This window comes from Nothobranchius furzeri, chromosome 6, assembly GCF_043380555.1.
Source record: "Nothobranchius furzeri strain GRZ-AD chromosome 6, NfurGRZ-RIMD1, whole genome shotgun sequence".
Classification (NCBI taxonomy): Eukaryota; Metazoa; Chordata; class Actinopteri; order Cyprinodontiformes; family Nothobranchiidae; genus Nothobranchius; species Nothobranchius furzeri.
In genome coordinates, this window is record NC_091746.1 from 52,515,262 (window position 1) to 52,538,792 (window position 23,531).

At 39.9% G+C, this 23,531-nt stretch overlaps 1 protein-coding gene across 4 annotated transcripts in view; it reads right to left on the reverse strand.

Moving 5' to 3' along the window:
* Window positions 1-17,357, reverse strand: part of LOC107373726 (protein FAM222A) — a 31,945-nt gene extending 14,588 nt beyond the window's left edge. Inside the window, exons 1-2 of one of the 4 annotated variants that reach the window (XM_015941891.3) lie at window positions 17,225-17,357; window positions 4,684-4,839 (exon numbers count right to left, since the gene is read on the reverse strand). In XM_015941891.3, coding sequence (XP_015797377.3) covers window positions 4,684-4,813 — 130 coding nt within the window. In that variant the 5' untranslated portion in view covers window positions 4,814-4,839; window positions 17,225-17,357. Of the gene's footprint in view, window positions 1-4,683; window positions 4,840-17,007 lie in introns of all 4 variants that reach the window. The other 3 variants (XM_054744325.2, XM_015941885.3, XM_054744326.2) reach the window with 3 other exon arrangements.
* Window positions 17,358-23,531: the final 6,174 nt, after the last annotated feature.

The window sequence follows — 23,531 nt, forward strand, 5'->3', positions numbered from 1 at the left end:
TCAGTGTGGCTCCAGCAAATTCCAGTCCGAGAGGAAGTCCAATTATCCACAATAAGCAACAACACCTGCATGTAAATCTGATAATTACAGGCTCATAAAATTAGGAAATATAAGATGTTTTTCTTTTAGTTCAGTCTAATTGATATTAGTTGCAGACTGGTATAAACGCACGGATTCAGTCACATTAGATGTTTAAAGGAGACATAATATGTTTTTTTTAGATATATTAGTTCTATTGTCGATGCAAAACATGTTCATGAAATGATTTCCACTAAATCCCTCTCACATGAAGCAATTTCAGCAGTTTTACTTTTGACATTTTCAGTACCTTCCAGAATGAGTCAGTTTAAAGCTCTGTCACTTGAAGAAAACAAGCTTTAGCTGATCACGCCCACCCCTCCCCCGCCCTGGCTGATATTGACGCTTTGCACGTGACGTCACGCTGTTCGAGGGATCTCCCCCTCCGCCATAATGGATGGCAGAGAAACTGTTTATGCACGTTGAATCCCTTTGGAAGCTAGTCAAAACAAGCTAGTTTGTAGCCTTTTATCACTTTTATTTTGTTGATTTCACAGTAAAATTGAAATGTTTGCTGTGTAGTTGGCTGCACTAACACGCAAGGGTGTAAACTCAACTTGTCTTTTTTTTAAATAACTTTGATGGTTTCAGAAGGCAGATATAAACCAAAGCTTCAGTCAAATGGGCTAATGGCCCTCAAGGTATTTTTGGATTTGCAGTAGGCAAGTTTAACGTTCATGTATTTCATGAGTAAGATGGGCTAAAGCCTAATTTACACTTCTCCATCAGCTTCGGCATTGACAAAGACGTTGTGCTCTCCGACTTCTGTCAGTTGGGGGTTGTTACAAAACAATTCCCGCCAGGACAACAGAGGGCGTAGCACTAGTCTGAGGTAACCTGCCACCATTACAGTTACGTATCCAGTCAATGATAGTGTATCTGCTATTGTGTCTACATTGCTTTAATGTATTTCAGAGACTTTTTAACACAGAAAAAAATTGTCCCTCATTCCCCTCCACCGCTTCATGCGATCAACACCTTTAAACCCACATTTCTCGTCTTTTCCATCCACGACTAAAAAGCTTGCTGCATATCATTGTACTCCTTCAGTCACAGGTGAATAAACATTCATATTTTCATAATTTTCCGGTCTGCCGCTAAATATCTCTTTCCTTTTTGTAGCAGCAGCGACGGTGCTGTTGACAAATATACAGGAAGCGGCATCCTGACCAAGCACAAGTCTCTGTCTCTTTAAACGAATAGTTAAAAATTGGGGCATGTCTCCGTCACTCTCTGCGAGCCCGTCAGAGGGCTCTTGCGTTAACGCATAATGGCGTTACGTTTGTCCATCCCGATGCAGACGGAGAAGTATAAATTAGGCTTAACTGTGATGGACCTGAAATTTCAAATGTGATGTGTTTATATTACTTATTAGATAATCCTATTTTTTACAACACAGGATGTGAGTTTCTGTCCTCTATAGTAAATTACTAAATACTAATAATATTGTTCCAAAGTAGGATTACGTGTGTGAAAAAGACATTTCTTATTTAGCGAGATGACCGTCGCCGTTATGAGATATCTTGTGTAAGAGTAGCGGATGGTCCCGGTGATCCCACCAGTAAAAATAACTGGTAGGGATACAGACTTTATTTGGTGCTTTTTAATCAGCTCCAGTTTAAAGTGATCTTAATGTTACAAATCCAGTGGGTGAATTCTGGCAGAGTCTGCAACTTGTTTACATCAATGAACAGCAGCAAGGAGAGCATAAGCTAACGATCGTAAGTTAGCTAATACTTCATTCAATACTCCCATAATTCACTGTAGACATACACAATGGTGGACCCACTTGATCAGGTGACGTAGGTGTAAAGGGTCATTAAGCTGAGGAGCACCAATATCCGGGAGGGGCTCAGAGAAGAGCTACTGCTCCTCAAGCACCCAAGAGGTGCTATTATTCATTTGTGACATGACAAACGGGGAATTATTGAAATGGCTTGTTTCAGGCACATAATCCCTGAACCAAACATTGAGAGAAAACATCTGGACAGGTTTTTTTTTTTTAACATTTGGAGTGTTTATAGAGACAGCAGATACTCACATGGCAGCACAAAGCTGAGTTTTGCATAGTTTGTCCCCAATAAAATGTTTAGCTGGGCCAGGTATCATAGAAACATTACTATGACTACTCTCCAAATGCTCCACTGATAGTCAAATTTAGGTACTTTTTGAAAAAAGGCAAACAGCCTGTTTGCTGGAGGTATTTGCATGTTTCAGCTGATTCTGAAACCACAATGTTGGACAACTCATGTCATTTCTAGTAATGCCTGTTAGACGGAACAGAGCTAGACACAGAGAACCAATAAAAACGCAAAGCACCACACATCTGTGTCTCTAGAACTAAAAAACATTCTAAAAACATTTTTCACAAACTTCTTTGAAGGCTTAAATAAAATATTTGACATGTTTTGGTCAAAATACACCAGGATCACGTAACAACACGCCCTGATTGAGCTGTTAGCCATTTTCCCTCCAGCAAACTACAGGTGAAAGTCCAAAGGTGACAGATCATTTGCTGCTGTGGCCCCCAGACCCTGGAGCTCTCTCACCCTGATCCTGAGATCAGAGGACTCAGTGGTCTCCTTTAAAAAGCAGCTGAAAACTCACCTGTTCTAGCTTATTCTGCTCTTTCTACTTATTCCACCTTTCCCCGCGATCCACTGATTTCCCTCTTTCCTATTCATTTTCTCTCTCCGTTTGCTTACATTAATGTTTTTTAAATCACCTTTTGGTCATTTCCCGGCAAAAACCACCTATTTAATGATTTCATTCCTATTGTGCTGGTCCCCAAGTTCTGCTGAAGCCTGTTAATCACCCATCGAATCAAATCAGTTGTGCTGGAGGAGAGAAAACCCTGAAACATGCGGGACAGTGGCCCTAAAGAACCAGAGATGGGACCAATTTAACAAGCAGAAAAGCAAGTTTATTTTGAAGTGAATCTTATCCAAACAACCTTCTCAGAGGCCTAGTGGAACTCATGGGGATGGGTCAAAATGTGGAGATGTAATTTCATGTGTGTGTGATGATGACTAATGGGACTTTAAAGTGACAGTGTGTAATTTCCCTGGTGATAGGGGGCAGTACATATCTAAATCATTGCAAGCAAGTGGTATTTTTGTGTTCGAGTAAGACCTTACCAACGGATGGCCATTAGGGTCAAAAATCCCTGGGAGCGCACCCTCCAGCAAAATAACAAGCACATCAGCTCATTCATCATTTCATCACTGGCAATGAGTAAAGAGGTAAATGTGTAAAACAAAGTTTATGAATAGCAAAAATGTTTAAACAGTTTGTTACAAATCAGTAAATATGTTTTGTCCTCACAGGCTCCCATAGAAGGAAACATGGTGTCTAATACGACATCACCCGGAGACTTAGACCCAGTCCCATGTATTTTAGAACTGATTTCTATGGTTATAAAGCTGCCAATATTTTTCAACAACTGGGCATCATTTAATTCATTTTCAACAACATTTTGATGGATATTTCCAGAGATCAATGGTAAAAATTACACATTTTCTACTTAAAGTTTTTGAAAAACACAATAACACAGATTTAAATGAGTTTGATTGGTAGACCCAAACTCCGACCCTTACAGTGGGCCCATTTTATTTAAATATTATGAAGCTAACATTCAAACTTTTGGCTTTTATGTCCCAATAATAAACTAATACCTATTGTTTGTTTGTTAATGGTACATTCAATATCAGATAACAAATGGGAACTTCCTTCCTCTGGCTAGAAAAAACAAATGAAGACGATTTTAATTTAGAAAAAAAAAACATAAGTAATTGGGAACAAGCCGAAGTGCAGGAAGCAGGAGAAAAAGGTTAGAATGCAGCACACGCAGAAATTTTTAGGAGAATAAGTTAGGAGCAAATGAGGAGCATTTCTGCTAAATGTAACTGCTGACTGAGCAGCTTTAAAATCGAGAAGGCCTAAAAGACATTTTTCTTCCAAATATATAACATTCATGTTAGAAATAGTTATTTAAATATTATATCCACTTTAAAAGTAGATTTAAACCCAAAATATTGACTTTTTTTGTTAAATTAAGCAGATTCTGTACAAATAAGATCTGAAATTACCAAAATGAGAGGACTTAAATCTCATTTAAGGTTAGGGTTGGGGGAAAAAGTAGTATCAGACAGGATCTAAGCCTGCAGACACACGGAATGTGATCAAGTAATTAAACAAAATCTAATCACAAGCTCCAGGCCTAAAGGGAGCCCGCCCAACCTTTCAACAAAGACTGTTTCATCAGTCAAGATGAAGGTCAAACGGCACTGACACCGGCACAAAATGTAAGGCTCATCAGTAACTTTGTGTGGGGGAGCTGATTAGCGCTGGATACTCAGAGTCCACTTTGACCTGCAGGCATTCACACAGCAGGAGAGGATTGATCACAAACCCAATTAACAGGCGTTTTCATCAAGAAGCATTTTATCTTTATTCTCGGCAGCTGCAGGTTCAGATGCTGCGCGTCTTCAATGAGGCGATGAGGAGGGCAAATTAAATCACAGGTTTTAAAGTATCTTTTAATATTCAAATCACGGTAGTCGTGTGTATTCTCAGATAAAATTTCTCCAGCTGAGTGACACACACCTTTCTGGATGCATGTCTGCAGAGGCGGCACCGGCAGCAGTAAAGATGGTGGTGAAACGTCGAGGCTTTTGGGTGTGCGTGCCAAATGCTGCGATGGGAAGTTCTGCCGTCTCTGGATACAGGCTAGCATGGTAATTCGCAGCCCAGGCTTTCCTGCTGAAAGAGGAAACAACATTTAGTCAAAATGTTAGCAATAAAACATAATATATGAGGCTCTTTAACTAAAGCCAGTGTTCACGGTTGTTTACATCTAATCATTGCCAGTAAATTTGCCCATATGAACAAGACGTGCACATGAGGTGAAGTTTTACACAAAAGTAGCTAAAATCTTCATTTAGCAGGTTATTTTAAAGGAGTGGACCTTAAAATATTCGCCAATTTCATGGTTCTTGTAATATTTACCCCCTGGAGACCAGAGTGTTTATAATTTACTTTAGTAATTTTGTGTATTTATTGTCTCGGCCTGGTCCACAGCTGCAGAAAAACGCAAAAGATAGACTTGGCTTCTGGGTCTGAAGATTATTAAGACAAGAAACATTATATTAAAAATAGACTGGTTTCTGCTCAGTATGGCTTGTAACAATAAAAATCTATATTGGCATCTTCTATCAGTTTGAAAAGTGTTCATGTGAACTCTCAGGTCTGCAGCTGGAAGCCGTCTTAGCCAATTTTAAACCAGAAGGGAAATGTCTGAACAGGAGGTCATTAGAGGTCCAATATCAATGCTTTGCATTTATTCAGCACAACCACTGACACAAAGATGGAAATAAGTGAATCTATCTAACGAAAGCATAATTTGAAGGAAACAACATTCAGAGTGCATGATGCCTCACAGGTTGCAGGATCAAATCCTGGCTGCAGCATTTCTGCATGCAGTTAGCATGTTCTCCCAAATCATGCATTAGTTCCCCCCCCCCAGGCCAAATATGTCATGTTGACTTTAGACCCTAAACTGTCTCTGTGTGTCCCTGTGATAGACTGGAGACCTGTCCAGGGTGTCCCTCACCTCCCGCCCGATAACTGCTGGGCACAAACACCAGCTCCTCCTGACTACTGAGGCATGAGTGGTTTGGATGGATGGATGGTACATTTGGTATACCGTATGCACATTTATCCAAAGTTTTCCAACAAGCATCAGTTTCATGTTGGAATAAAAAGATGAGCAATCTCATTAACGTTTTCTTAAAAATATTATCATGTTACATCAGAAGCAGCCATGATCTTGGCTTATTTATCATCAAAACTCCTTGTAACATTGAGCAAAGCAAAGCACTAAATGATGATTCAGTTTCCTTTGTTTTATTTGTTGTGGGAGCTCTTTCCTCTTATCAGCCTCGCTCTGTCAGCTTTGATCACACAGATTATTGCTAACCTCCCTGCAGCCTCAGGCCTGGTCACGGCTGCGTGGAATCACTAACCAGAGCAGAGACCTCGGTTTGTTCTTGTTCTGTAAATTTATGGCCTTATTGATCAGAGCAGATAGCCGAAAGCAGCTCCCTCCCCAAAGCGGGCTGTGCTGTTTGCAGAGTTGAGTACTGTCGGAGGAAATGAAAGCCTGTGTCTGAACAAGACAGCTGAGTGAACTGGAGCAATCATTCTGCAGGGCGGATAAAAAAGGAAATAGGCACAATACTGCAATACTCTTAAATTATCCAAAGGAGTCAGCATAATCTGAATGCTAGCTTTGCAAAAAGTAAACAAATACAATAAAACAACCTTCAGGCTCAAAATGGGATCTTCAGAAGCTACCAAGTCATTTGAATGTGGTATCAACAGTTAATCTGTCAGCAACTAGGAACAACTTTATTTTCTTGGTGATGCAAACGTCTTCAACAAGGCTAATACCACCCTGCAGCGTTCAGCTGTCAGATTGCCTGTTTTGTTGTTTTTTGCTCAGTTTCTGTAGTTTAGTCCTTTCTTCCTCCCGGAGGGCTCAGGAAGCCGCTAAAGCAACTCAAGCACAGAGATGAGCTGCAGAAACGTGATTTACCTTTTCTTCAAAAGAAAAAGAGAAATAATGTTTTTTTTAACTTAGTTCCTAAAAAAACATCTAAATGATAAAAAACAATATTCCCTGCCTTTTATTTCTCTTCCCCTTTCCGCCTCTGCTCAACATCTGTCCTTTGATGACTGGCTTCAAATTGCTCGGTGCAACCCTTCTCATCTGAACACACACTAATCAGGGGAGCTAAAAGCCTCAGAGTGGTCAGACTCCACTGTTAGAAATAATAGCATTTTTACAATAATCCCTCCATTACCTCACATTTGTCAGCGGGGACATACTGAAAAGGCAGCAGGAGAACAAGAGAGAAAAGGCATCTCCTGGGAAATCCCTTCACAGGCACAAAATGAGACAAGAATTGGAATATCTTCCATTACCCCCCATTTAACTTGCAGATGGAAGAAAAATACATCAAGGATGGCATTATAATTCAAGAGGAGGTCCACATGGGCTTCACTTTAAAATTTGAAAAGAGGGCTGATGCCAGAAAGTCCAAGTGACAATTATTTCTTTCTTACAGAGCTTTTATAAAAACTTGAAATTCAAATTTTCCTTTTACATTCTTAGGGAGGCAGGGATCAAAGCAAACCCAAGATGCATTATTTTACTCAATAAAACACTTTTACGTTATTCTCTTGCTTTAGTGTCACGCAGATCACGCTTTGAAGGACGATTTCAGAGTGAACAACAAGGGCGCAAAGTTTAGGAATGCTTAATTCTTGCAACTCTCGAGTGATAGAAGTGCAGCTGATAAGCAGTGGGATGTGGCCCACCGTGGGTCTGCCAGGGAGATAAAGACCTTGTGCTTTGTTGTCTATCTAACTGTCCCCCGTGGTGTTGTGATAAGAATGTTTAGGCAGACAAAACTGTTTTAGAGCTTTCCTCTGGTCGTAGACAGAGCATGGCATCTGTGCCAGGCATTCTGGGCCATTCTGTGCTGCAACAGAAGAGCTGTAAAGGACGTTTGGGAGAGACCTTTCCTAATGTTTGCTGTAGTTAGGCAGAAAAACATAGCATGGGTTTTTGAGGAAATGTTATGAACAGTCGGCATCCTACCTGTTGGAGAAAACATGTCAGATGGATAGGTTAACGGCTAGTCCAAGCAGGATTTTTCTGCTGACTTAGAATCGATTTCTAGGTCCAAATGCATTTGGTTGTCCTTGACTGCAAATGGTGTTTTGCTTTTTGGGACTCTGGTAGTTTGTCCAAAAGCTGAAGTGGTAGCAGCCAGCTGTTTCTCTCTCTGATCATATTGAGCTATGAACCGCGGTATTGAGCTGCGATCACACCAGTGGTGTTTTGTTGCTAAAAACACGAGTGCGTAATGAATGGAGGGCCCGGGACGCAGAAGCGCGATGGTTCAGTGAGATGGACTATCGGACGGTTTAATTGTTGGTTTACGATCAAGCCGCGTTATTGGCTGAGGAATTTAGACAAATATGAGAAAACACTGACCATTCTTATAATTTATTTTTAATCTTTGCAATATAGGTTATTAAGAGGCATGAAAAATGTTTTAAGTTAGCTTGTTTTGCAGATTTGTCAATGTAGCTTTAAGCATAGTTATACTTCTCCATCTGTGGTGGTATGAAGACATGCAACGCCATCGTCCGTCGACCATAAGCATTGTGCGGCAGGCCCGTAGGTGACGAATGCTCAATTTTTTAACTGTCAAATGCTACAGAGAGCATAAGCTTGTGATTGCTCAGGATGCCGCTTCCTTTACATTTCTCAACAGCACATCCAAACACACACAAAAAAATGCCTAACATATTTACGTAGCAGCAGACATGGTGCAGATCGAAGAAAATCTCAAGGAAAAAGTCAACCAATACGAATATTTATACAACCTTCATTGCAGGACCAGGACATACTTTAATTTGTGGAAGGATGTTTTGGTAAACATGGGTTTGGAGGCAGCAATTGCATGAAGAGATTTCTTAAAGAGCCTCTTGAAAACATGTACGTACACAACATGCATACAAATACACATTTTCCAAAACTGTGATTGAATCCCACTTCAAAGCATCGCATGCACTCCTTTAATTCACTATAAACTCTATGTACTGTATGTGACCATTTCTTTTGATAGTAAAGCTGGAGCCACACAATTCCCCAGACCCATTCACCACTATGTTAGACAAACCTGAACTGGATTAAGTATTGTTTTGTTTGGCTACACAAAGCAACAGAACAAGGAGGTACTTCCAAAGCACCAACAAGCTTTGAATTACGCAGGTAGTGGCATCGCTCTGACCTTCTGTCCATTTTTATGACTTTGTGCAGCAGCAAAGGTCAAAGCAAAGATATAGAAGCAAACTGCACAAAGGGGCCTCCCTCTCAGCAAACATGAAATGCTCAGATAAAAGACGCACCCTCGCCCTGGCTCAATCGCACACAGCTTCACCGACCTTTTCCCATCTCGTCTCATCTCCTGTTAGCCGTTCTCAGGATCCTCGCTGAATGATTAAACAACAATGAAAAGCTTCAAGATGAGCCTCCTTTTCATTCTCTGACATGAGTGCTATGCTAATGTTTCCCACGCTTTCCACTCAGGAGCTGCGGACGAGCAAAGGGGAGAAGAGTGCAAAAGCAAAAACACGAGATTTAAGGAATAAATAAATGACTAACAAAGGAAAAATGAGCTATTAAAGAAAGAGAAAGAGGGTTTCTCTCTGAATATGGATGATATAGTCCATGAATAGCAATCTGCTGCTTTTAATCGGTTTGTGTGTGGTTTTTGTAAAGGTGCGGGCCCTGCAGGAACCTGTCAGCAACGGAGACCAGACAAGGAGTATTAAATGCAGACAGAATTAGACAGCAGTGCTGTGACAGCTGCTGGATTTGTCTCAATACAACCCTCACGGAGGCGCAGATCGTCCCCAATCCCCTCATACATTTTTAATAGAATCTATTACTTCTGGATTAGCCGGTAAGAGCTGGCCTGGTTAAATTCTCTAATAGTTTACATAATTGGAGACATAAAAGAGAGACCCAGATTCCGCTTTTCTTCTCTACTGAGGAAGTAAAAACAGAACACAAAGGTTCACATCAAACGCGTCAGAGTCACTTTGCTCGCCCGCCTGGGTGCTACGAGAATCATCCAGGCCTGGGGCTCCCAACAATGACTCATTATTATTGAGATTAGATCTCGTAGAAGGCATTACAACATTAGAAAGGGTTTCCTTTACATTTTTAATGCAAGTTCAAAATGTATATCATTTATTCCTGGGAAGTGCCCTCTGACAGATGTTCAGAGCCTTCAATTAGACTGGGAGACTCATTTACATCACAGACTCTCATGCAAAGACAAAGCTGTGATACAACGAAGCAGCTCATTGGAAAAACACCATGCATCTTTAATAACAACACAAACACTCCACCGACAGCCTTTAATAGTCTCCCAACTATTCAGCTAATGCAAAGACATTTATCTAATGGAAAGCGCTACCCTGTGTTTTCTATAAAAGCAAAACATGATTAAAACTCATTAAAAAGTCTGTCAAAAGTAATATAGACCGTTTTAATAATCATCCAACAAGGCTGTCCCGCTTTTAATTCATCACCAAACCCAAATAAATCAGATTCAAAGTACTTTGGTGCATAATTATGATTTTTACAGTTGTAGGACATTGACGGAGTAAGATTTTATGTCTATATAAAAAATACGATATAAAAATAATCACAAAAGTAAAAAATACTAAGGTGATGGAAAAAATGGGACAAAGTAACAGCCCATAGATATGCCCATGTGTAAATACATTTAAATCCCACGAAGTAGTAATATTTTATATATTTACTTTGTCACTCTTCAGTGCTGATTATTATTAAAAATTGATTTTTAATACTTTAGGTAAAACATGAAAGAATATTACTGTGAAATAATCACAAAACAATCTAATCCTTTTGAAAGAAAAGTAACATTGAAACAAATTTCCTTCTCAGCCGGCTAAAGAGGGGCATAGTCTTTGGTTGCGATCTGTGAGCCCGCGGGGTTGCAGAGTCTGCACCAGCTAACACTGCAGCGACGACATTTGTTATTCGACACCATCCAGCAAATGTGGACAGTATGTTAGCCGGTAAAGGGAGCTGCCAAGAAGTTATTTATTGTACCCTTAAAAAGCCACAACATATTTTTATTTTATTCTATTATGAGGTGAAGCAAGCTAGAGGATAACGGTGAATTAGAAGCAAAAACTCAGATAAAAAGAAGAATCCTCAAGCTGCTTTGTCATTTACCAACAACTTGATACCACAGTGAAATGCGTTTATCTACTTGTCATCTTATTGTGTATGACTCGTTTTTGTCTTCTAAAATCTTCTGGTGCTGAGCCGTATGCATGCAGCCATGAAACTCACAGAACAGGAAAGAGAAAGTCAATTGAGTGCTTTGTAAATTGCCTGCAGGACCTAAATTTGACCCGAGGATTTCGTTTTACTTCATTGGGCGTGTTTCCACTTTTAGAACTTCAGGGTAATTTTACTAGAACTTCCCGGCATGTGCGTGTCTCCACTTCACAGGGTTGGCCAAACGGGCCATTTTCTGGGTCATTTTCAGGAACTTCCCAATGCCTTAACAGGGGTTGGTACTTGGAATGGGCCAGTGGAGTAGCTGAGCAGAACATTTGGTTAACTCACGTTGATTGTTTGTAGCTCAGTAGGAAATTACATCAACAGATGCCATCCAAAACAACCGGCATTGGTAAAATTAGAAGAGTTGCTTGTGAAGCAGAATGGAATCAAAATGAGGACCAATCGTGCTGCTTTAAAATCACGTTACTCAACTCCCAACACCAAAAAATATGACGGAATCCGCCCACAACGTAATTCACAGGGCTTTGTTGTCTCACAGAACGCCATAAAAAAAACGGACCTTCTTCTGGTTATTGAACACCACATTTTATATCACACAGTTGCCCTCATCCTCCAAATTGAACAAATTTTGCCAGACTTTGAATAACACTTATTACGTTAACATAGGACTGGGTGATATGGCCTAAAATCAATATAATGCTATATATTGTGGAGTTCACCTCGATAACGATAAATGGACGATAACTACCTGTATGCGCAGAAACAAAATTTGTTCACTAGATGGGGCTGTCACATGTATTACGTTGAGTCTAGAGCTGAAACGATTCCTCGAGTAACTCGAATAATTCAAGTACAAAAAAGCCTCGAGTGAAATTCTCTGCCTCGAGGATTCATTTAATTCATTTTAAATTAATTCATGGCTTTGCAATTGCCCGGGGTCATGTTTCACCCGGACTGAAATAAGGGATGCACATGCCCACTGGACTGAATGCACACGCAAGTAGCGAATGAAACTTAACTTTCTCTTAAGCCATGGCGGACAACGTGGACCCTGGTGGAGTGCAAAAAAGACAGAAAATGTCAAAGGTGTGGGACCATTTTTCACGTCGTAAGGCGGAAAACGTAGTACAGCGTAAATACTGTAAAATGGATTTAGCCTACCACAACACCACATCCTTGATGCTGCAGCACCTGTAAATGTCACTTCTGCAAGCGGACTCGGAGCCTCCACAAGATAATGCGTTTTAGCCTGTATTTCTATGTATTCTGCGGACACTGCAACGTTTTCGTTTGTAGCACTTAGTTTCAACTCACACTGTGCGTCTGCTAGCAACACGTTGGACTTAAAATGTGCTAAAAAATAGCAGTTTTTACACAACATGTCAGACTTTTTATTGTGTTGTTATTGATATTTGTTGTCCCTCGGGATTGCTGCAGGAGGACACGGGTATTTATGAGTGGTGGAGGAAAACGAAAGAAAGTAAATAAATGTTGTGTGATCAGTATAATTTGACAAAACCACAGCAAACATGCTTTCTCGACAATCCTTGTTATTGTGTGAGAAAAAAGTGTAGAAATTAAAACGGACGTGTGTTAACAGTAGGGCTGGGGGTAAACGATTATTTTTAAAACGATTATTCTGACGATTATTTTATCGAATAGTCGACTATTCTAATGACTATTTAGAAAATTAATCTAATGATTATTTTTCTATTGCACAATTAACAAAAACCAGAAAATCTCAAATAAATTCCTCAAAAAAATGGATAAATTGTTACTGTAAGAGAATAAACACTACAGGCCTTCCATTTTGTATAACACTGCGTTTATTGTGTTGGTTGGTTATGTTCTGGTGACGTGTAGAACTTGGGAGTGCAGGCTGCTGCCTGAGAGGTGGTAGAAGATGGAGTGTCTCCATGCTGCTTTGTTTTGGTCACTTATGTGCGTGAGGCGAGTGGTCTTACGGGTTAAACCAAACTCAGGTGATATTTTACACTAAACCGAAAACCCACAACACTCTAAATGTAATAAAAGGGAGATCTACACCACAAAAAAGATGAACTCTAAACCAAAACGTAACAGCTTATCCCAACGCAAGAAGCTGTTAGCGAAGATGCTAACAGTAGCTTTGCCAACGTTAAGTTCAAGTTACCAAGTTTAAATAAACCAAAAACACCCAGCAGCAAACAGACCAGCACGGAGGAGAGACTGCTACCACCAAAACAGCTCTCCTCATGTCTGAAAGAAGCTCCTTAATGAAGGGAGAAGCGCTCCCGGTGATTTTCTACATCTGCGATAGACACGGAGCAGCGCATCTGACCCCGGAAGTTGTTGTCCGTTGCCGGGAGATGAAGGGGCAAAACAGGAAAATAATCTAGTAGTGGACGGACGTTGTTCCGGGTCTTCGGTATTTGGCGGCGATGTTAGTGAAGGCGGAGAAGAGGGCGAACTAGAGGAAAAACAGGCAGATTCCTCTTCTATTTACAAACTCCTGGGGATGCAACAAGTGGGCGCGGTGCGTCGACTTCCGGATCTGACGTCGACAAATTTTTAGAATCGAGCCGTCGACTTCGTCGAGGCTTCGCTACAGCCCTAGTTAACAGGGAAACAGCTGGCGAGCTGTTTGCGCATGCGCTGTGAGCGGTTCTGGTTCTGTTTGGGCCGCAGCTGCTCGCAGCGCTACTTAAACAGTTATCCTCCTAGTTTTTGCCTGGCTTGCAGGCTAGTAGATTCTCGCACGAGGGGAAAATCGGCTCAGGTTGTATACTTATTTTTTGCACAGACATTTGTTTACTGTGAAGTAAAGTTGAAGTGCTGAAGTTTTGAAAACTAATTTTGAATAAAACTTGAAGAATAACTGGCAATTGCTTGCTCATTTTAAGAGGTCTTTCATATTTTATAACATGCTATTTGATATAATGGTTTACAAACACAAAAGGGTCATTTATTAGAGTACTCCATTAATAGAAAAAAGATTTGATAGAGTACCCGATTACAAAAATATTGGATAGCTGCAGCCCTAGTTGAGTCACAGGGTGTTTCTCAGTGCCAAGGAACCTCGCCTTGATGTCTTGGCCCCGCCCCAGTTGCCTAGGAGATACGTAATCATGAACCGCCAAGACGTGTTCCAATGTTCCTTTTCTACTGAGGCATGTGTTCTCCGTTTGTTAGCCATTTCGGTAGCTGAGCAAGGATACACAGGAGGTGTCTTGTAGCCTAGCCTTAGTCAAAAATTTTCCCAGAATACATTGTGGTATTTTCAAAAGGATGGTGATCAGAAGCCGGCAGCTACTTCGGAGCAAATTTCAAGTTTAAAAGTAAGTCAACTAATTTAAAATGTTTTTTTTTTAGATCCAAAGACGTTATCTATGGTTGGTTAGTCAGCTTAGTAGTTGCAGCTTTGGTGGCTAGCGGGTAGTAACTCACTTATATATTTAATTTAACAAATATATAGAGAATTTAAAAAGTAAAAGTCTTAATAGTGGCAACAATAAACACTTAAATATTCAATAAATACTGCAGAGAAAACAAAAAATGCAAATTTCTTTTCATTACAAGTAAACAAAGTTGTAAATTTGCTGAAATCTGTCAGATGAGTGAAAAGGCTGAACACAAAACGAAGCTTTAAGCCCAATTAGGTCTTATCTTTGAGAGCAGCTCCGGGTGGGAGGGAGAAAGCCTTGGACTGACTTAAATCTGCCCTCACTCATCACTGGTGCCAAGGTAATAGAAACACACTGCGTGAGGTAAAGTCTGACAAATGCCAAGGTAGCATTAGAGGGTAAACACAGGCTTATCTTATCCTCATCCCAGTATACTCACTGGGACACGCTGTTAAAGCCCAATGAGCTATGCAGCCCAACCTTTTGAAAAAGCTTGACTCAAACCAATAACAGATTTGGAATGAGTGAGCTGGAGACTCTTTGAAACTTTTATTTTTAGGCATCACAAAGAAAATGTTTTGCGACAGCTCAGGAAACGGTGGAGTCTTTTTCACTCCTCTAATCCCCCCTCAGCTTTATGCAAGACAAACAAAAACTCTTTCCATAGTTTAGTTAGAGTCACTAATTCCTTCCTGAAGCGAACCCACGGCTCATTAAAACAGTAGATTAAATGCTCCCTATACGGCTTTAATGTGGCAGAGAACCTAAAGATAAGCTCTCGAGCAGACACGTCAAGAAGAAAAGTGTCTTTGATCTGTGGACCGGATCACACAATCTTGTCATCGTCCTGCTTTTCCTTTCCAGTCAAACGATGATGCATCCATTGCAATTTGGCAGCAGGATAATTTTTAATTTATCGTAATTCTTGAATGGAAGCATGAAGACAAATTAATATTAATGATTGTAGCTGTTCTGTCCCTCCTTCCTCAGTGAGCTGAGAGACCCAGTTCTTAACCCTTTGACCCTAACCCCCAGTCTCATACCCCATCATCCTGTTAGGGAGAAAAGTCCAATTAGACAGATTTCAGAAGATGGCACGACCGCTGGTAATTATACGTGACAACCCCTCACAGGAAAATAGGTGATTACAAAGACAAATTGTTAAGCTGCTTCAGATGCCAACGTTATAAATGGAAAGTGTGGAAAGTCCTCTTGATGCAAAAGCTGATGCAAGGAAATTAGCTGTACACTTAACAAACCCTGAAAACGAGGGAACGGATGACTGAGCAGAAAAGACTCAACCTTAATCAGCCCCCCACCCCACCACCACCACCACCCCTCCTTCCTTTGCTGGCCCGGGTAATAATCTTTCAAGAAAAGGTCATTCTCTCAGGGAGCAGGTCTCTTCGTTCAGTAATTCGGTGAGGCCCTGAGATTGAGCGAGCCTGGGGAAACTTCACGATAAATCAGAGCTCAGCTTCGCTTCTGAAAGGGGGGGGGGGGGGGGGGGGGGGGTTTAAAGGGAAGCAGGCAGCCAAATGACAAATCCCTTTTCTTCACCGAGTTGGAATTACTGCTGGGGTGTGCAATGTGAGATCAGAGGGAAACCCCTGTGGGGATACCTGCACACCTCTGCTGAGGTGCACTGCAGATTTAGAGTCTCAGGAACAGGTTCAAGCTCAGGCAACACACACAGACACGTAGTTGCTTCTCATAACTGGCTGTAGGATCTAAAATAAAAACTACACAAAGAATTGTTCTGATAAAAACGATGCAGGGGTGCATTTTTCATTATGACGCTCCGAAGAAAGACAACCATAAAACACTAAATGGCAGTTTTTTTTCTACCCTCCTTCCCTGCTTCTGGTGGTGAGCTCTGACACCCCATCTCTCTGAGTAATAAAGGATGTGGCAAAGGCAGGAAAAGCATGCGGGGTTGAATTTCACACCTGGCTAATAATCTGTAGAAACCTCTGCTGAGGCTAACCTTCAACCCCAGCTGCCACCGGTGCAGTGAGGTGAGATGATCCCACCCCTGGCTCCATAGACAATAGAAATGGAAAATCTCAGAGGCACCCCTGAATGACTGATAATATACTTCAAAAGGGCTTCCACTCAGATGCTGACATGTAGAGCCTTTCCCTTGCATGCACCATCCCCTGCACATGTGCATACATATAATGGCCCCAAAACCACTTCCAAGAGGGGGAAAAACACAAATATCCAAATATATTTACCACACACACAATAACAAATGTAGGCCTTGTGTTTCCAGTAATTACCTTGAAAGCATATTTCAAAGACTTTGGTTCCATTAATCTAATCATTCAGTTGAGAAAATACACATTAATGAGTTTATAATTGGAATCCATCCATTTAAATATGCATTAGCCAATACAAATGACTCAGAAAATAGCTATTATGATAAATTAACCAGAAAAAGTCGTGACATGGCAATATTACACCCTCATTCTTTTCCGTTATTGTTTGCCTTTGCACACTATTTTTAAAGGGGTTCTATAGAATATAAAAGCTAATAAATGTCAACATACACAAACACGCGCGCGCGCGCACTTCCCTGCAAGCGTTATAATAAAAAAAAAACACATTATGAACATCTCTTACAGAGTTTAGTCTAATCATAAGGCTTGTTCATCTTTGGTTCGCCTCGGCTGATTGGTCCCTGTCCTCCTCGGAAGGCGTATTTCCTTCGCAGAAGCGATCTCGCAACGGATTTCACGAAAAACGTAGGAAACCTCGGGAGAAACATCCATTGATGAAGCCGGCTCCATTAACTGCTCTCCCTCGACATGCTCGCCGCCCGAAAGGATGATAATCTCACCGATTAGCGTCCGGACTCGTGAGTCCCATCACACCTCTCACACTCAATAGCTGTGAGCGACGGAAAGCGACGTCGGACTGAGAGATGAGTCCAGTGAGCTGCTGGAACCGGGTCCGGGCCAATCAATCAAGGCTAAATTTGAATATTCCCACGCCTCGACCAATCAGCTTGGAGGAAAGGCGGGGCTTAGAGCGCCGACAAAAAGAAAGCGTTTTTCTGTGATAGAGGAAAAAAATTAAAGGGGAAGGGCCTAATTTTTTTAATCTTTTACCAGGACTTTTGCTTTTGAACATCTCAGACAATTTGTGTTGTTAAACAGCTCCTGATTGAATCTCATGAGCAAAAGGTAAATTTAATCACTTATGTGATATGAAAAAAATTTAGTAGAAAAAACCACAGACAACAGTTTGGATTATCATAAAAGTACACTATATACAACACATGTAAAGAATTCACTGTAGGATCTAGATGTTAGTTGACCGATACAAACAAGGATTAGGGCCACTGAGGAAAAATAAATCTGGCTTTAATCTCAGAATTATGCAAAATTTAAGGAAAAATGCTACACAATTAGCATTATTGGGAGAAAATGCACAAACCCCTGAGTTTGATGAAAAACAAACTCTCAAGCTGGTATTTTTCTTAAATGTATTACTTAATTATAAAAGAATATTGTGATTTTTTTAATGATAACAAATGTCTTATGGTAGATATTCATGGAAGAGGGAAACTTTATAGAAAGTCAGAATCTTGATTTAATCTCAGAGTTCAGTTTTTTTTCTGTTGTTGAATCCAGAGATTTATATTCACAGAATTGTGTTAAAAAGATAACTTTTTTCAGTGCCCCATACTGTCTCAATAAACATTTCTCAGATATCTGTTGATTAAATATAAACATTTCATTTATTAATTTCAATCCAGCCAAACTAATGCCTTTCTCCCTTTAGGTGCAAAAAGACAAAAATTTCAAGAATTTAAAGATGTTTGTTTTCACTGTAACTCATGATGAAACTCAATCTGTTCTCCCATGAAGAAAGCAGCAGGATGAGAATACAAACAAAACTAAAGACATTAATAACAGAGTGACTTAAAGAGTATAGTTGCAGGGAATCTGGTCACTTTATGGATATGTATTTCTTTTTTTTCTTTTGTCAATTGACACATAAGGTCTTTTGGTGTTGATATGTATCTGTTCGTAGAAGCTTTCCATCTATATTTTTATTATTTAACTTTTCTAGACAGCATTTCTATGGCCCTGTTGGTCCATTGTTATCCTACATAACCTTCACACCCCTAAACCACTTTTCACCTATCTGCACGTTTTGCTACAAAGACACTGTTATTTTAAATAACACTCATACTGTTTCAGGCACGGTTACAAACATACAAGTAATAGAAAGCAAATTAATGCCAAGTCATTCAAAAGTGCCCAGAGAGACCAGCAGAAGATTCAAGTCATTTTGCAACACAAATTTCCTGAGCACACAAGTTGCTTGGTGCACTGACAACATCATGCTGTTTGCACAAAGAAATTGTTGCATGCACAACAGTAAAATATCTAAAGTGTCTGAGGGTGTGCTTACTTTGGAGACTGTTGTAAATTTGTGGCTTGGTGGTTTTCAGACATTTTAGGTTTCTTTGATTTCAACATTTGGGGGCAGCAGTAGCTCAGGTGGTAGAGCGGGTTGCCTCATGATCGGAGGGTCATGGGTTTGATTCCAGCTCCCGCCAGGGGTATCCTGCTGTTGTGTCCTTGGGCAAGACACTTCACCCAATTTGCCTGTGTTAGTGGTGGTCAGAGGGGCCGATGGCGCCAAATGGCAGCTTCGCCTCTGTCAGACCTCCCCAGGGCGGCTGTGGCTACATGTAGCTTACCATCACTAGCAGTGTGTGAATGTGAGAGTGTGTGAAAGCGTCTTTGGGTGTCTAGAAAAGCTCTATATAAGTTCAACGCATCATTATTAATAAACAAAGAGTCCCTTTATTAACATTCCCAGTAATGTTAACAATTAAGTGTCTTTAACCCTTTGATGCATAATGGTCACTGCAGTGGACAGGTACTCAAAATTATTATTTATTTGTTTTTGCTATTAAGCACAGCTGTTGAAGACTTTATTGCATTTGAGCCCCTCCATTTGTACTTCAGTAAGCCAAGCCAACATATTTCATGCTCAGAATGCACGCTGTCCACTGAGGTGGACATATAATAAATTATTTGTAAATTATAAAATTTTACAAAAAAATTTGTTGAAATTTGTTTCATTCACACCTAAAGACGAATGAAAAAAATTGTTAAAAAAATCATGGTTGAAGATTTCATAATTCATGCATCAGAGGGTTAAGTTTAGGACAAAAGGCCAGTGGAATATCTGCTTAGTAATGCATTGCATAATATGGTTAAGCAGTTGTTAATATTTTATTTAATAGTTTATTAAAACTTAATAATGCACTAAGAAACGTTAATAAAGGGACTCATTATATAGAGTTACAGCTTTCAAAATGCTGCAAACAGCAAAGATTGAAACTTCACATTCCTAACATTTTACGTTGTAATCCCAGTTTGATTTAGAAAAATGATAAAAGCTGGATTTTCAAATGTACAATGAAAAAGCCCAAACCATAGCCTCAAACTGCTGAAGCATTTAGGGGAAGCTTATGGATGATACAGAGTGGCGCCTTGACTTTTTTTTTACGTAAAACCTCAGCCACACACAAATTTAACTCTACAGCAGGACATGGATATGTGCACGAAAACACTCCCAATGCAAATAACTAATGTGCCTGACAGCAAACAGCAAGCTAAGTTTAGGGTGAATCCTGTCCCTCAGGTCAAAAATAACCCCGAAATGCAGCTTGCTACTGAAACAGGTTCAAAGAATAACCTGGCACCACTTAGTTATTCTAGAACAAATCTACATTTTTGCACACGTGGGTTCAATACAAGAATTTGACTCTTGGATTCATTGGAATTCACAGCTTGTGATGATGACAAGTGTTGCAGTTAAGCAACAATGACAAAAACGGTGACCTGATCCGTGATGCATCCATGTAAATGTGCATTAAAATCCAAATCTGGTTCATGGCATTTTTACACCTACTGAGGTAGATACATATAAAATTGAAGCATTTATCACTTTAATAGCCTCCCATCCCTGTTGCTTCTGAGGACGGGAGGTAGATGACAGTCAGATAGCAATGACAGTCAATGCAGCTTAAATCTAATAACTGCTTCCTACGGCTGCCAAAATGAACATGCTGTAAGTATAATGGCTCCACAGCAGGATGTGACTGCATCACAGAGGTGTTAATGTACCTGTGTGAGTCCATGTGTGCATCTGTAGCTGATATAAAATGACACAATCGGCATTTTTTTAAACAATTTCAGACACTTCCAGGTGTGAAAGTATAAATTAAAGGCTGAATGTGCTCCAAAAAGGACCGAGATTTACTGCAGACACACTCTGACCCGCTGTTGCTGAGGAATATTCGACTGTTTCTTGACAGCTCTTTGAGTGTCATTTTTCAGCATGAATGGGGCCTGCAGATGGCAAATGGGGGTTACCATGCCAACTGATGTTCTGAAGCTGATTTATTGAACGTGAAAGATAAAGATGGGAGATGGGTCTTAAATTAATGACGTTTGTAAACGAAAAGTAGGATGGGTCAAGTTTAGGAGGATTAACGGCAAACACAGGATTTCTTCAGATCAAAGACTCTTTAGTTTTCAGATACTATTTGTTTATTTATCTGTTACGTTTATATTCTGCAGACCTTTTATACTAAAGTCCTGATTGAAAGCCTGATCCTCAAATGAAAAAAAAGTTGGTCAGTGTCTGAAAACATTATGGCAAGTCAAATACACACAACCCGACAAATCTACAAAGGAAAGAAAGAAAAATCTCATTAAAAACACAGATTATGTTTGAAGGATCAGTCAAAACTGTAAAACCAGGCTCAAAATGATGACACTAACTAAATTGCTTGATGGACATCTCTTCTAACAATTTGCTGCAGTTCAAAACCAGATGGGTATTGTTTTCGAAGCATTGTTAAATCCTCATTAGATGTCAAATTCTCCCTTCTAAAATGTCCCCCCACTATTAGAGCAGAGCAAACCTGGAAGTGACAGAAATAAAGTGCTCCATCCACAGCTGGGAGGCAGAAGCAAATGAACCAATTAAGTTTGGGTGAAGTCCTCTCTTTCACCTATAGGCAATAGCAGCCGTCATCTCCATCGTGATGAAACAGAGACTGCAGGGGTAATTAAATACCAGCAGGGACCTAGGGGCAGACCTAATAAGTCTCTGTAACAAGCCAACAATAGACCTTATTGCTTAAGGGTTCACATAACTCAATGCATGTTAATTGTTAGAAAGAGATCACCTACTGCACATTAATGTTCAGATGGTTAATAAGATTATAGATTTCCTTAAAACTTATTTTGTAAGGAAAAAGCTGTAAGCCACAAGTCAAAGTATGCAGCATAGTTCTTTTCTGTCTCAGTTATAATTTGTTTTGAAAATAAGCCCAAAAAACAAATAAATTACACACAGTATTTTTCTGCTGTTGTGTTTTGCCCTCTACTGTTGAAATAATGCTAGTGCAACACTATTCCGTGTTAGAATAAAATCACATTGGCCAAAATGGTCTTACATTCACTGTTGTAAGTCACTTTGGGCAAATGCGTCTGATATAAACAAATATATTTAAGAGTTATGCACTGAACCCAAATGTCACACAAGCAGTTAGATGATGATCGGGATGCATCAACTCTGCTGCATCAATTTGTAGGGCTGAAAACAAGATGATCTGGTTACGTTTCTGCATCTAGTAATAAAAAAATTACATTGAATAAACTAAACAAATAAATAAACTATTATCAATTTAAGTAAACAACCATTACTCTAATGTGAGAGTGTTCAAACCTGTCAAGACAAGGGCCAAAATCATCAAATAAAAGTGCCACAAAACATGTTTTTTGACTTAAAGCTGCTATAGTGAATCTACAGAACAAACTAGATTTTGAACACAAACACACAATGAGTGGGGGACCAGGAAAGTGCGGTGGTTCAACGAGATCGACAACCATATGGTTCAATAGTTGCTTTTGGTCCGAAGCATGTTATTGACAGGTAAATAAGAGAGAACCACTTTATGAATTATTTTACTTCTTTTTTTAATCATCACAGTATATTTATACACAATGTTAAAAGATTGTTAAGGGGCATGGACTAAAATGTTTTAAGCTAGCTTGTTTTGCAGATTTGCTATTGCTACTTTAAAACGATAGCTATGTTATGGTGATTTTTTTGTTTTTGTTTGATACATTAAAGTTCTCATTCACTTGTTTTTTCAATACATTTGCTGTGGTCTCTAGCATGAATGAATGAATGCCTTGTGAGTATTTCTCAGCTGAAAAAAGAGCCCTAGCGCTTCTCTTTCAATAAAGGGGGGCAGAAAACAGCAGGATTTAGAGTCTTGCTTTTTATGTTCAGACATCTAGCCTCTGATTGGGTAACAACAGCTTGACTCTTCTACTGGCTCGGTTTGCTCTGCAACTTTGATGTGGGATCTCCACAAATACCACAAGCCTGAAGGAGTTATGATATGTTTTGGAATTGCTAATGCTAATGGTTAGCTTCTACTAGCCAAAATCTGTTCTCTCCTGGCTGTAAAAATCAACACAGCATTCCCATAGTCGTAAACCAAGATGGCTGAGTCCAAATTTACAGTTTGGCATGCAACTGTGAGGATTTTTCTGACCGCAAGGTTTCCCTGTTGATATTCTTTTAGTGGATAATGCAATAATTAGTGATTGAAGACTATTTCCACATTCAGCAGGGGAACTCAAAGTGACCAATCATATTTTCAAAATAACACATAAAAAATAGCTTCTCAGTGAACCTGATTTACAAAAAGTTAAAATTGTTGATCTACATTGACAGCTTGCTCGAAATAGAAAATTTCACTATTCTAGAAATGAAAATGGGAGCTGCAAAAAAATCAATCTGAGGGCCACAAATGGCCCCCAGGCCACATTTTAGACATGCCTGCTTGCGCTAAGGTTTGTGATCAAATAACATTAAATACAAAACTATATCAATGATGTCCAGTCACTGTAAAATGTTGGCAGCTTTTGAACATAACCTTAAAAATCGGGTCTAAAAGTACATAGGGTGTGGGTCTAGCGTCTTTGGGGGATGCTATGTCAGACGCCATGTTTCCTTCTGGTTGGCTCAGGGTCCTGCACCTGTCTATGATGTCACACTAGATGATTTGCTGGATATGATACTTAACGATGTTACCA